Source organism: Bombyx mandarina, chromosome 22 (genome assembly GCF_030267445.1).
Source record: "Bombyx mandarina strain Sakado chromosome 22, ASM3026744v2".
Taxonomy (NCBI): Eukaryota; Metazoa; Arthropoda; class Insecta; order Lepidoptera; family Bombycidae; genus Bombyx; species Bombyx mandarina.
In genome coordinates, this window is record NC_143228.1 from 9,104,436 (window position 1) to 9,119,656 (window position 15,221).

General features: G+C 43.0%; 1 protein-coding gene across 1 annotated transcript; it reads left to right on the top strand.

The window, feature by feature from the left end:
• Positions 1-4,329: 4,329 nt before the first annotated feature.
• On the top strand, positions 4,330-5,365 carry CPR28 (cuticular protein RR-1 motif 28). The gene is made up of 3 exons (XM_028176723.2): positions 4,330-4,470; positions 4,779-4,888; positions 5,077-5,365. Exons 1-3 carry the CDS (start codon positions 4,462-4,464, stop codon positions 5,300-5,302), a joined length of 345 nt encoding a protein of 114 aa, XP_028032524.2. The 5' UTR covers positions 4,330-4,461; the 3' UTR covers positions 5,303-5,365.
• The last annotated feature ends 9,856 nt before the right edge of the window (positions 5,366-15,221 follow it).

Below are 15,221 nucleotides of genomic sequence, written 5' to 3' on the forward strand. Positions count from 1 at the left end.
TGCCCCGTCGGTCGACAAGTTAGTGTCCTTCATCATTGTGTCACGGGTTCCGGACTCGATAACCAGTTTTTATTGTTTACTTTTAATAACATTTATTAACAGACGAGCTACAGGTTTTGATAGTGAGTGGTAAGCGTCCGCTATGGACATCAAGAATACTAGGGGCAAAACAAACCACAAATGAAGATTCATTCTAAAACTCGTTTAAGCAAGGACACATATAGACAGACCACTGAGCGAAGACGAGCTAAGGAGTCTAAGGCAGATTTTCCGCGGGTATTAAAATTTTGTACCTAGTCAAAGGGCCCCATCGATTTAATGTGTTCTACAAAATAATCGTTCATATTGGTAACAAGATAACTAATTTAGAATCAAAGATGAAAACTACAATTTATCACTAAATAATAAAATATATTTTAATATTATTCAACATTCTTCAACTAAATTTGCATAACATCGTCGTGTGATAAAATGCGTCTAGTTATAGTTTTTTTATAACATACATATGTATTAGTAGTCTATAAAAGATCAGACGACCATTTTAAATATACAAATTAATATTATTTTTCTTTTAATTAAGCACCGAGTCTAGGTTTCAGTATTATCCCGACCAACATTGTATTAAATAATAAATATATATAATATGAGTATGTATGTAATAAAAATAAATAATGTGTGTTCCAAAGCACCCTAACCCTTATTATTACTGTTGGTAGGACCTCACGTGAGTCCGCGCGGGTAGGTACCACCAACCTGCCTATTTCTGCCGTGAAGCAGTCATGCGTTTCGGTTTGAAGGGTGGGGCAGCTGTTGTAACTATACTTGAGACCTTCGAACTTATATCTCAAGTTGGGTGGCGCATTTACGTTGTAGATGTCTATGGGCTCCAGTAACCACTTAACACCAGGTGGGCTGTGAACTCGTCCACCATTTAAGTAATAAAAAAACAGAGTTTTTTTTGTTCCTTTTCTTTTCTTATACTCACTTTCGTAACCTATTCCCCAAAATGACCCTTTCTGATTAATATGCTTGTTGGATAACTATCATGTTTACGTTACGTAAAGATAATGTTTATGTATTTTTATTTATTTATGGCGTGGATGGGTGAACGATTTAAGACCCCTTTTGCGTTAAGCTGTTATGGGACCCTATAGACATCACAGAGCGACTTATGCTATCTATATTGAGACATGATCTCGAAGTCTTCATTATGTAATGGTTGAGTGTATTATACATTATTATTATTATATTATAACCTTTTATAAGAAGGAAGGAAGATAGTGATAACTACCCGCGCGGACTTTCAATACTTCTTACCACCAATAAATTTAATGCCGATCGCCTGTCGACGCTGCTGTTCATTTTCAGAAAATTCCTTAGTTGCTTTTTACGACACGAAGCGAGAAAAGCGTTGGGTTATCACTAGTTATGCAGTCTTATTATAAAACAGCACATAGATAAAATTCGATATTAAGCTTATTTTACTGGTTTTTTTTAAAACATATCTCGAAAATACAGAAGCAACGTATTGCTGATAGTTAAAACTAAGTTAAAACTATGATGAATCTTGCGTTTTATGGTAAAATGAAAAAAGAGAAGACTGAATATGATGAATGTTAAATATCGGCCTATAAATATTTGTAATTTAGTACTAAAGTGGAGGTATTCCAGATATTACATTAGGTGAAGGAAAGCCACTACAAGATAATTAAATGACAAAGTAATCTCTGGTCAGTTTTGCATTTTATTATTTGTCGATTTTCTGTTTAATGCATGTCAAGCATTAAGTTAAATCATTAAGTTGCAAATGTGTATGAAAATCTACATATTAATACGTGAAGCAAAAACTTTGTATCCCTTTTTACGAAAATTGCGCGGACGGAGCAGTATGAAATTTTCCACACTTATAGAGAATATAGAGAAGAAGTGCACAACGCTAATATTTTTTTTAAATAATGCATAAAAGATACATTAAATCGATAAAGAAAAAATTACACACACTACGTACCATGTATTTGACGCACACACGCATGCATACCTACTATTTATTGTCAAGCTTTTGTTCTTGACGTCTGTTGTCAAATTGAGAATAGATTAAATATTATTTGTATTTGTTAATATTTTTTATAGTGTAGTCTTGGCGAAATTTGTGATTATAGAAGTATAAAATACAATCATAATGGTGTACAAGCTTACAATTCCAATTAATTATAGTCGAATTTCGACTACTGCGGGAACACTAGTAGCTAAATAACAGATGAGTTTTAAGATGTTTTAAGCAAGTAAATTTTAGGAAGGATTAGATTTTTCATTTGTTACGTAGTTTTTTTATTGCGTTTGTCACTGTCAGGACCAGATTTGTATAAAATAATATTCATTAAAATCAATAAGAAATTACAGTTTCCGAAGCGAAGGGATGGCGGGTCCCTTGTGTTCGTATAATTCAAACAATATGCGATTCAACTCACTTCCCAGATTAGCTATTTCCAATGTCAAACGAAGTGTAGCCTGGAACTTGATTAATAAATCTCTCTATATGTCACATTTTCAAGTTATTTATTTCCTCATAATATATATTAGGACTAATATGAACATTTGAATAAAATTGTCATTTCGCTTTAGCCGTTCTTAGGTGATGCGCTTACAAAGGAACACCGTTTAACTTGTTTTTTGTGTACGGTTAGCTCAAGAATTGCATGGATATTTTAATTTCTACAATCCTTTAAACACTCAAATATAACTAAAACGACAAAGATGAGATGTTTGCGTTTTTATGCACTACTTGTGGTGTAGGTAGCGAATGACCAAATATATATATATATTTATTTATTGCTTAGATGTATGGGCGATCTCACAACCCACCTGGTGTTAAGTGGTTACTGGAGTAAGGTTGTGGCGCATCTACAACGTAAATGCGCCACACAACTTGAGATATAAGTTCTAAGGTCTGAGTATAGTTACAACGGCTGCCCCACCCTTCAAACCGAAACGCATTACTGCTTCACGGCAGAAATAGGTGGGGTGGGGTAGGTACCCCACCGTACAATAGTTCCTACCACCAGTCAGATATCAACCTGACTAGTTGTATTTTACCTAAAGATTGCTTTATTTCAAGTAGTCGTGTTGTGTACCTTAAAAACATATTCAAAATTCAAATTTCAAAATTCAATATATATTCATAATATTTGTTATCTATATAATAAAATGAAACATATACTCTGCTATTTAAATTTACGAAAACATACAGAACAATAATCCTATTTAATAACACAAAAGAGAACAAAACTAATGACAGAAAAATAATATAGCGCGATAATAGATTCATGCTCTTTTATAAATGTCCGGTACTCTTTAGGCTCTTTTAGACACTCTTAGGCACTTTTTAGGCTACTATGCTTAAAAAAAATTATTTCAGGATCAAGTTCCCTTAAAGTAAAAACTACTTTTGAAGCTGCTGCGGATCCTAAATAAGATTGAATATGATTTTTTTCAATTTATTTTGTATTCAATTTTAATTCAATATTAATAAGTTCAGTATCAATTTATCTATGTCATATGTATATCATGTATATTTTCACTTAAAAGAGAAACCTAATAACTAATGATTAAGCTGTATAAAATTCCATTGAAAAACCTATCTTTATACAAATATAGTAATTAGATAAAGAAAAGTGTTCTCATTTACAATTTTTAGGTATATACTAATTTCTTTTATGTGTTTTATGTTTGTTTTATACCTTGAAAAAGATTTACAATTACTATTTTAAATTATGTACCTACTAGTCTATATTACCTTAAAATAACTCGCTTGCCACAGAACTATATCACTTACTTTTTTTCTAATTTAAAAAGAATAATAAAGTCGTACCCCCACGACCCAGTAATACGTTCTAGTTGAAAGGGCGGTAGATCTATTTTAGTACAAGAAAATTGAAACTGATTTTAAGGTGGGTGGTACCATCAATATTTTGATGTCTATGCTCCAACAACCACTTAGCACCAGATTGAATGTGAGTTCATCTACCCACGTAAAAATAAAACTTTTTTGTTTAAACAATCAACAGTTTCACTGACACACAACCAAAGAATATTCCAACATATATTATATTTTCCCTTTCGGTTGTATTTAGAAATGGATGTCAATGCAAAAGAGACAACATTACCTTTAAACTTATTTCTTATGTCATTATTTCTTGGGACCGGCGATTTAATGGATCGTTGCTCATTCGTTCAAATTATTATTCGAAATTTAGAAAATCTAAAAAAAAACAGAAAGTAATAAGCCATATAAAGATTAAAGATGTCTATTGTAATGGAATAGGTCAAGGTTAAAGTTTTGTTCTTGTTTGTAGAAATTAATCGTATATTATCTTTTTTGCAGACTGTATCTCTAGCGGATGCTATATATATTTGTCGGATCACTCGAACGTTTGTCAAACAAGCTACGAAATCCAATCGAAAATGAAACTGGTGCGCTATTATTTTTTTTTATTTTTTTGTGAAGTGTATTTTGGAAAAAATAGTTTTTTTTGTTAAAAATTAATAAAAAGTTTAAAAATATTCTAGAATTAAAGTTTTAAATGTTTTACAAGTAAAATCAATGTATACAAAGTGAAAATTACATTGCGTTTAAAAAATAAACATGTACTAATAAAGTGATTTAATGTTGTTTTAAGTTATAAAGGACTCAAAATAGCAAAAGCACGAACATACATATATTTATCCTAAACGAAAACTTCATTTCGAATTAAACTATTTGAATTTTCCTTAATTTTCAGTTATTAGCATTGTGTTTGGTGGGAATAGTTGCCGCTTCCCGTCCACCTGGTGAGGCTCAGCTAACAAGCTACGAAAATGTGCATAATGGACGGGGTAATTACAGATTTGGGTAAATACCTTAAATTTTTATTTAAACAAACATATTCAGAGTATAACTATCTCTACAAAAATACATCTATACAAAAGGAATATTTGGTGACTACTCTTCACTGTACACTTTTTCACATAGTATCGAAATCTAAATCAGAGTTTTTATGTTTTTAATAGCTATCTGATGTTGTATCTAATGTTTTACAGATATAGCCAATCTGATGGGACCGTATTTGAGCAGGAAGGTACGCTGAAGAACGAGGGCCAAGAAGATGAATCCCTGGCTGTTAGAGGTAAATTTTCTTGGGTGGGTCCAGACGGCGTTACCTATACCGTGACTTTTGTGGCTGATGAAGATGGTTACCAACCAGAAATAGAGCAAGGTCCCGGCGGAGCTGTACCGTCAGCAATACTTCATTCTCTTGCCGGTTAAATTGATAAGTTGTTGGTAAATTTTAGTGATTAATGCTGTTTTAAAAATAAAGTAAAAATTGAGTTTGGTTGTATTTCTAATTCCTGTTCTACGATTTCCTCTCATGAAAATCATACTGACTCAGAACATTATTAATCTTATCTCGTGTTAATCTATATCTATTTATTGATAAATGATAGAAGAGACAAACAGCTGGACCATGAGCTCGATTGCCTAAAAAAATCATAGTTTTTATTTAATATGACCGAAAAAAACCGGTACTGAAAGCTTGATACAAGGTTAAATATTTATATAATACTGTTTAAAAACAAGTTCATATTGCCTCATACATTGCCACCTATTTAAATATTTTACTATTTTTATGCCACTTTGCGTTATACTGCACTAGATACATTAAGATGCCGCCTACTAATGTACTGGTTTTGATTTTAAACAAGTGACGGCCTAAGTAGATTTTGAGTTAAATACATAATTAAGATATAAAAATGATATATTTTTCGTCCCCTTATTGACTTATAGTGGCTTGATATTTTAGGCTATCAAATTAAGAGGGATAAAAGGCCAGGTTATCTTAGACTCCGGCGCCTCCAGATAATAAGAAGGAGAGGACGCATTTTTTTTTTATTGCCCTTGTAGGCAGACGAGCACACGGTCCAAACAATGGTGAGTGGTAACCGTCGCCCATGGACTTCAGCAATGCTAGGGGCAGAACCAAGCCGCTGCCTATCGGTCGAAGTCCTCGCCCTCTTCCAATAGATCTTAGGAGACTACGCTTTGAGAAAGGCACGCACGGGATGACGTGTAGCCTGAGCCCGTAAGATCTGCCCCACAGAAGCACTGTCGACTAAGCCCTATCGAGTTCCACCACTCCGGTTAAGCAAGAATCCCGGTACCGCAATATACGCACCATGGGTCTGCTTTCGCCGGCACCACCCCAATGTACATACGCTGGGCGGAATCTGCCACGGGGGATTTCTTCCTTTTATATACTCTACTCTACTATTTTGAGGGGCGCGCTGTAGCTACAGCACACCACCACCCCAGCGGACCTCGATGTCAAGCACCGGGCGCCCCACAACAGGCCTCTGCGGAAGCCGGACAGGGGCATTCTGACTACATCGCCCGCTCCACCTTCGCTGTCGATGAACCGAAGATCACTACCTTCATCTCTCGACTTCCTCTTCGGTTTTTCAGCGGCCCCGGATCTTCTTCAGCTCCAGGTCTTCCCTAAGCCAGACGAAAGCTGAAAATCTATGGGCGTCCCGCTGCCGTTGGCTTGACTTACGGAGCCTTCAGCAGGCGGACGTGAATCAAGCACCATCCGTTGCTGCGGTGCTGAGACGATCTTCTTCGCAGTCCGTGCGTAGTTAGAATAGACCCTTACGTTTCCAAGAATTGAGTAGAAAAAAAATCCGATGGTTTTGTCATATTATTCTGCCGGTTATTCTTCGTGTGGGCAAGATCTCTCTAAACTTCTCAGCTAGTATACCCGCTTTTACTTCTTTTTCATCTCCGTCCATGAACAGAATTTTTGCTCGCCGATCCGCACCTCTTGAATGGGGATGCAGAGATGTGGTATGTGAGACCTCGCTCAGCGGCTTCCGTCTGCAGTTTTAGGACCACAGCCTGCGAGCATGGTGGCCAAAGCCAACTCTTCTTCTTTATCGTCACTGCTACTGTCTTTGTTCAGAGGTAGTTGGGACCGTCTCCGGTTCCGCCCTGGGTTTCCGTCCTCTGTGGGCGACTGTGGATCAGCAGCGGGGAAACCCCCGCGCCCGCTGTCCTCACGGTAAGCTGATCACTTTACACGAGGTAGAGTGATCAGCTTACCGGCTTGAAGCTCGGGTAGAGTCGGTGACTACCGGTGGACTTCGCCTTTTTGTTGATCTGTGTCGTCTGCAGCGATGCAATAAGCGACGTAGCCTCCGGCACGACTTCGCTAGTGTGCGATTCCGGTTCGTCCTTTCTTCTGTTTGCATCCGCATCCAGAGACGGTTGTAGTCGTGTTTCTGGGAACAGATGGGCTTCTAGATTTGCGAGTCGTGCATCTAATGATAACAATATGATAACAATAACATGATACAGGCGTCGATCCTCTTCATCCTCCGGTGGTGGGGCGGCACGAAAGTGGGATTGTTTGGTCCTGGATGTCGATCCTTATCGAGATGCCTCCAATTACGTACTACTGTCGGAGCTTATATTCTTTGGTGTCTTTTTACTGTACCCATTTCTGAGTCAAGAATCGAGAAGGTCGATCACTCGGCCTCACAGAAGGATTCTTTTCTCGTGGAGCGAGAGTTTTTTTTTTTTTTTTATAGCTTAGATGATGGACGAGCTCACAGCCCACCTGATGTTAAGTGGTTACTGGAGCCCGTAGACATCTACAACGTAAATGCGCCACCCGCCTCGAGATATAAGTTCTAAGGTCTCAGTATAGTTACGACGGCTACCCCACCCTTCGAACCGAAACGCATTACTGCTTCACGGCGGAAATAGGCGGGGTGGTGGTACCTACCCGTGCGGACTTCCAAGAGATCCTACCACCAGTGATTACGCAAATTATAATTTTGCGGGTTTGATTTTTATTACACGATGTTATTCCTTCACCGTGGAAGTCAATCGTGAACATTTGTTGAGTACGTATTTCATTAGAAAAATTGGTACCCGCCTGCGGGATTCGAACACCGGTGCATCGCTTCATACGAATGCACCGGACGTCTTATCCTTTAGGCCACAACGACTTCAAATCATATCCTCCTGGAGTAATACTTCAGTAGCACTAACGGAGTAGTGTTCTCTTGGCAAGCTGGACATTATCGCATCGAAGCTTGAGGTTAAGTGGAAAAAAGGAAATAACAAAATATAGGTAACCATAAAATATTTATCAGCAAAAGTAGGCAGTTAAGTTATGGTTGATAACGAAGCAACGGGTAGCTACATACCCTTATCTTCTGACCGTAAGAATTACGATGAATCATCCCTTGAATTGAGTTTATTTCTCAGCGAAACTTTAGCTTTGTAAAATCCTGAGCTTATCTAGTCCTTTTTTGGCATTCTCGCTCACGACTCGGTCGTGCGCGGACGTGCTTTCCGATCCGTAGCCCGCTTGCGAGCTGCGTCTCTGAACTCACAGTTGTGCTCGACAGTGTAGTGACCGTGAATACATCGTGCGTACAATTCGGTAGTGCGGACGTGCCGATCCGTTGGTCGCTTGCGATTTGCGTCTCGGAGTCCATTTTTGTGCGCTAAAGTTTTGTAACCGCGAACCCACCCTTACCAACTGCCTTTTTCAAGGCAAAACCAATCGCTACGTTCAGGCTTCCTGTGGCACTCACAGGCTAGCGATTTCCTAACCCTTCCCAAAACAACAGTCTTTTTCAAGACTAGACCCCCGCTCGCGATTCTGCCTGCTGTAGCACTATACAGCCCGAGCGGGTTCCTTTCCTTTTCCCCGCCGATTGCCGTTTTCACGGCATAGGCATTCCCCCCCCCTGCTCCTTGCTGTCCTGCAGCACAGGGGGGTTACAAATCCTATCCGGGGCCTCGCCTTTCGGCGAGTTCAACAAAAGTCCCGGGGCCGCCCCCCCCGGGCAAGAAGACCGAAGAAATGGAGCAAGAAGATGTTAGGGATATTGTTGGGTTCCTCCGGGATAGGTACCCGTCAATTAGGGTACTTAGAGTATAGGCCGAGTACTTAGAGTATAGGGCCGCCCGTGGCAATCCCTCCCCCCCCGCGTCCGTCGCCGCGTATTTCAAACGTGCCTCGGAGGCACGCCGCGCGCCCCCCGCCGCCGCGTTAAGTTCGAGCGCACGTTCCGACGATGCGACTCATGAAGCGCCTAGCGCTACCCCCACCCCCGCGCTCGCGTCGACTACGTCATCGCGCGTCTCTTCCGTCGCGACCTCGATCGTTTCGAGTTCAGGCTCCGATACCGAATCGGAGATGGATTTCGAATCCGCGTCAAGCCCTCAGCCTGGAACTTCGGATGGGTTCCAAACCGTAACGCGCGGTAAAAAGCGTACTCGCGCCGTGGAGTCCCGGAGCTCCACGACGAAGCAGACAAAATCCGCGACCGCCTCCCGCCCGCAAGTAGTCGTGACACCGGAGTCGGACTCCGCTCGCCGCGTAACCCCGCCGCCGCGTCCCAAGCCCGCGCCCGCTCCTAAAGCAGCTGCCCCGCCCCCGCTGATTCTCCAGGAAAAAACTGCGTGGAACCGCGTTTCCCAGGCCCTCCAGGCAAATAAAATCAACTACACCCATGCGCGTAACGTCGCGCATGGGATTCAGATCAAGGTCGCAACGCCGGGCGACCATAGGGCCCTCTCAGCATACCTCCGAAAGGAGAACATAGGTTTCCACACCTATGCTCTTCAGGAGGACCGCGAGCTCCGTGTAGTAATACGCGGAGTACCGAAAGAGCTAGACATAGACTACGTTAAGGAGGACCTGATCGCTCAGGCACTCCCTATAGTTAGTGTGCATCGGATGCACAGCGGGCGGGGCAAGCAGCCCTACAACATGATACTCGTCGCGTTGGAGCCAACCCCGGAGGCCAAGAAAAAGATCTCATGCCTCTCGACAGTCTGCGGCCTATCCGGGGTCTCCATCGAAGCCCCCCATAAACGTGGCACTCCCGGGCAGTGCTACAGATGTCAGCTTTACGGCCACTCGGCTCGTAATTGCCACGCGCGCCCCCGCTGCGTAAAGTGCCTCGGCGACCACGCCACACTAGATTGCTCGCGTGTTAGGGAAACCGCGACCGAACCTCCAAGCTGTGTCCTATGCCTTAAGCAAGGGCACCCCGCGAACTACCGTGGATGTCCTAGGGCTCCGCGAAAACGTCCGACCCACCCAGCCCCCCGAACCGTCGGCCCAAAGACTTCGGCGCCTTCAGTGCCGAAACCCGCCTTCGTGCCGGCTGCAGTTCCCACGGTGTCGGCGTGGAAAAAACCGCTGCCGTATACGAAGGCGGGAACGGAAACCGCACCCCCGCCCCCGCTCGTGACACGCCCCGCACCCGCGTTCCGTCCCCCGCAACCCTCTGCCGTCAACGACTTCGCGCTCGTGCGTGACTTCGTCACCGCAGTCAACTTCGACCGTCTGCGATCGTTCGCAGACGCGATACGTAGGTCGGTAACCCCCGAACAGCGGCTCGCGGCCGCTTTCGATCACATGGACGTCTACGAGTCCGTGTCGCGTACGTTATAAAATCTTTACCGATAATCAATGGCGCAAAAAGGTAGAGAAAAACCGTATTCCCTTACGTTAGCATTCTATAATGCTAACGGACTCGCGCGGCAACGCGATCAAATTTTTGAATTCCTCCGCGATAATCTTGTAGATATTCTATTAGTGCAGGAAACCTGTCTGAAGCCCTCGCGTCGCGACCCGAAAGTCGCGAACTACGTCATGGTTAGGAATGACAGACTCACCGCCTCCAAAGGCGGGACTGCCATTTACTATAGACGGGCCCTGCACGTTGTCCCTCTCGATACTCCCTCGCTCTTACATATCGAGGCGTCAGTGTGCCGTATCTCGCTGACGGGACACCAGCCGATCGTCATCGCATCCGTTTATCTCCCCCCGGACAAGCCCCTTCTGAGCAGTGACATCGAGTCACTGTTCGGCATGGGAGACTCTGTCATCCTGGCAGGCGATCTAAATTGCCACCACACTAGGTGGAACTGCCATCGTACAAACGTCAACGGTAGGCGTCTCGACGCGTTTATAGACGACCTCACCTTTGAAATAGTCGGTCCCCCAACTCCAACATGTTATCCGTATAACATCGCGCTCCGTCCGAGCACTATAGACCTGGCATTGCTTAGGAACGTAACTCTGCGCTTACGTTCCATCGAAGCAATGTCAGAGCTCGACTCAGACCACCGACCTGTCGTTATGCAGCTCGGTCGCCCTCACAACCCAGTCACTGTTACGAGGACCATGGTGGATTGGAATAAGCTGGGCACGTGCCTAGCCGACGCCACTCCGCCAATCCTCCCTTGCGGCCCGGATTCGAATCCATCCCCCGAGGACACCGTCGAATCCATAAACATCATTACCGATCACATCTCTTCCGCGATCATTAGATCTTCAAAAGAAGTCGATGTGGAGGACAGCTTCCACCGCATCAGACTGTCCCCCGATCTTAGGAATCTCTTAAGAGTTAGGAACGCGGCAATCCGGGCCTACGATCGTCTTCCCACGCATTCAAACCGGATTCGGATGCGTCGTCTACAACGCGAAGTCCACTCCCGCTTAAGCGACGCGCGTAACGATAATTGGCATAGTTATCTAGAACAACTCGCGCCCTCCCACCAAGCATACTGGCGACTAGCTAGGACTCTCAAATCCGAAACTACCGCTACTATGCCTCCCCTCATACGCCCTTCAGGCCAACCACCGGCATTCGATGACGATGACAAGGCTGAGCTGCTGGCCGATGCACTGCAAGAGCAGTGCACCACCAGCACTCAACACGCGGACCCCGAACACACCGAGTTAGTCGACAGGGAGGTCGAGCGCAGAGCTTCCCTGCCGCCCTCGGACGCGTTACCCCCCATTACCACTGACGAAGTTAGAGACGCGATCCACAACCTCCAACCTAGGAAGGCACCCGGCTCCGACGGCATCCACAACCGCGCGCTAAAATTTTTGCCAGTCCAACTGATAGCAATGTTGGCTACAATTTTAAATGCCGCTATGACGCACTGCATCTTTCCCGCGGTGTGGAAAGAAGCGGACGTTATCGGTATACATAAGCCGGGCAAACCGACAAACGAAACTTCCAGTTACCGTCCGATTAGTCTCCTCTCGACGATAGGAAAAATTTACGAACGGCTCCTTAGGAAACGCCTCTGGGATTTTGTTACCGCGAACAAAATTCTCATAGACGAACAGTTCGGATTCCGCTCTAAACACTCGTGCGTACAACAAGTGCACCGCCTCACGGAGCACATTCTGATAGGACTAAATAGGCGTAAACAAATCCCGACCGGCGCCCTCTTCTTCGACATCGCGAAGGCGTTCGACAAAGTCTGGCACAACGGTTTAATTTATAAACTGTACAACATGGGAGTGCCAGACAGACTCGTGCTCATCATACGAGACTTCTTGTCGAACCGTTCGTTTCGATATCGAGTAGAGGGAACTCGTTCTCGTCCCCGTCAACTGACCGCCGGAGTCCCGCAAGGCTCCGCGCTCTCCCCGTTATTATTTAGTTTGTATATCAATGATATACCCCGGTCTCCGGAGACCCATCTAGCGCTCTTCGCCGATGACACGGCTATCTACTACTCGTGTAGGAAGATGTCGCTGCTTCATCGGCGACTCCAGATCGCAGTAGCCACCATGGGACAGTGGTTCCGGAAGTGGCGAATAGACATTAACCCCACGAAAAGCGCAGCGGTGCTCTTCAAAAGGGGTCGCCCTCCGAACATCACTTCGAGCATCCCACTCCGTAGTAGGCGCGCAAACACCTCCGCCGTTAGTCCCATCACTCTCTTTGGCCAGCCCATTCCGTGGGTCTCGAAGGTCAAATATCTAGGCGTCACCCTCGACAGAGGGATGACATTCCGTCCCCATATAAAAACGGTACGCGACCGCGCCGCGTTTATTCTAGGACGACTCTATCCAATGCTTTGTAGTCGAAGCAAACTGTCCCTCCGTAATAAGGTAACTCTCTACAAAACTTGTATACGCCCCGTCATGACGTATGCAAGCGTAGTGTTCGCTCACGCAGCCCGCACCCACTTGAAATCCCTTCAGGTTATTCAATCACGATTCTGCAGGATAGCCGTCGGAGCGCCTTGGTTCCTTAGGAATGTGGATCTCCACGACGACCTGGAGCTCGACTCTTTTAGTAAGTATCTACAGTCGGCATCGCTGCGCCATTTTGAGAAGGCGGCACGACATGAGAACCCTCTCATCGTAGCCGCTGGAAATTACATACCCGACCCAGTAGACCGAATGGTAAACCGTCGACGTCGCCCAAAGCACGTCATTACGGATCCTCCTGATCCATTAACGGTGCTTTTAGGCACCACAAGCACCGGTCACCGTCCTCGTCGAACCCGTCGCAAGCGACGGGTTCGACAAGCGAACTAACCCATAGACACAGCCCACTGAGTTTCTCGCCGGATCTTCTCAGTGGGTCGCGTTTCCGATCCGGTGGTAGATTCTGCAAAGCACTGCTCTTGCTAGGGTCAGTGTTAGCAACTCTCCGGTTGAGCCCCGCGAGCTCACCTACTAACGTTAGGGTGAAGCTGAAATAGCCTCTCAAGGCTATCAGCATAGGTAGGAAAAAAAAAAAAAAAAAAAACCTTTTTTGGTTAGTCGTATACGTTTTTGATGTCTATAGACTCCGGTAATCACTTAACACCATGTGGCGGCCCACTTTAGTTAGCCACCGTCCAACCTCGTTCATTTATGTTTCGAAAAGATGAAAAATGTTATAACAACATATTAGTCATTGCTCAATAATAAAAAGCGGGAGCAAAATAATTTAAATTTTTCATTTTGCAAAGTCACACAATCAAGCAGTACTACACAAAAGTATGACAAGTTAAAAAGATCCCTCATACCTTTCTATTTTGTCATCGTTAAGTCAGCGACTTCTTATTCGAAGAATTTGTATTATTTTTTTTTTAAAGTGTAGACAGATAAACCAGCTCAGGTGATGTAAAATAACTACATAACGGCGCCCATAGACATCACCCCGCATATGCGTATACAACAAGGCACTTCAGCTTGAGACATGAGGTCTAAGTCTCAATTATATAACGGCTGCCCAGCCCTTTAAACTGGAATGCTTACTGCTCCGCGGAAGGAAGACAACAACCTTGCGATTTTACATGACACCCTAGTAGCCATTGAAAACATAATATAATAATATTTTTTAAGAGATCTTCTGCTCGAAGGTTGAACTATTTATTATACAGAAAAAAAAACACTAAATGTCACCATAACCATATACTTCATTTAAAAAATTTACAGGATTAAAAGTACAACACTTGAAATATGAAATAGAGCTTACTTAAACAAAATACAAAATTTATATCGATAATACGCTTCAAATAACTGAACAATCCAATTGTAATTTTTTTTCTGTTAATATTTTTTTTATAAGTTTGTGATCAAATGTCCGTTTCTAAATTAATTGTAGGGATATCTATCATTTAACAGAAGATATCTGGAAAAAATCGATTCGAACCAAAACAAGATAGTTTGCACAATATAATAAATACTAGTTCCGGAAATTCGACCCGTCGATTTAACTAATAGGGTGAATGCAAAAATTTGTTTGTTTGTTTATTACGCTTTCACATCTTAAGCACTCAAGAGATCGTCATGATATTTTGCATACATGATGTCAGAGGTACAAAACTTGACATAGGTTAAATAAAAAAGGGACCTACCCCGGAGGATTTTGGTGTCTTAAAAACTAATAAATCAACTACTTTTTTCGCAATCGACCATTTTATTATATGTATAAATAACAACAGATAAGTTAGGATGGGAAACTTAATAAAACAAAACTTAAAATAAAATATATATGTAGAAAGGAAATTAAAAGAGGGAAAATAACGTGTGTAATTCGTGGTAGAACTTTCTAGGCGTGAGGAGAATAACTTTATCGTTGGCATGCGGAACAGATAAAAGATATAAAACAATAAAACATCGAAAAAAATCTTGTTATACATTGTTAATTCCACTCAAGCACTCAAAGTGCTCAGTTTGAATGAAGTTCACCCACGCCATTGTAAAGGAGTTAAGTTTCAAGGTTAACATTATTAATAAACATTAAAAATAATTAATAAAATAATCAGGTCAAGACTTAAGTTTTTATTCTTGTTTTTAAACATTAATAGAATGTGGTTTTTTGCAGACTGCTGCAGGCCAGTACTATATATATTTGCG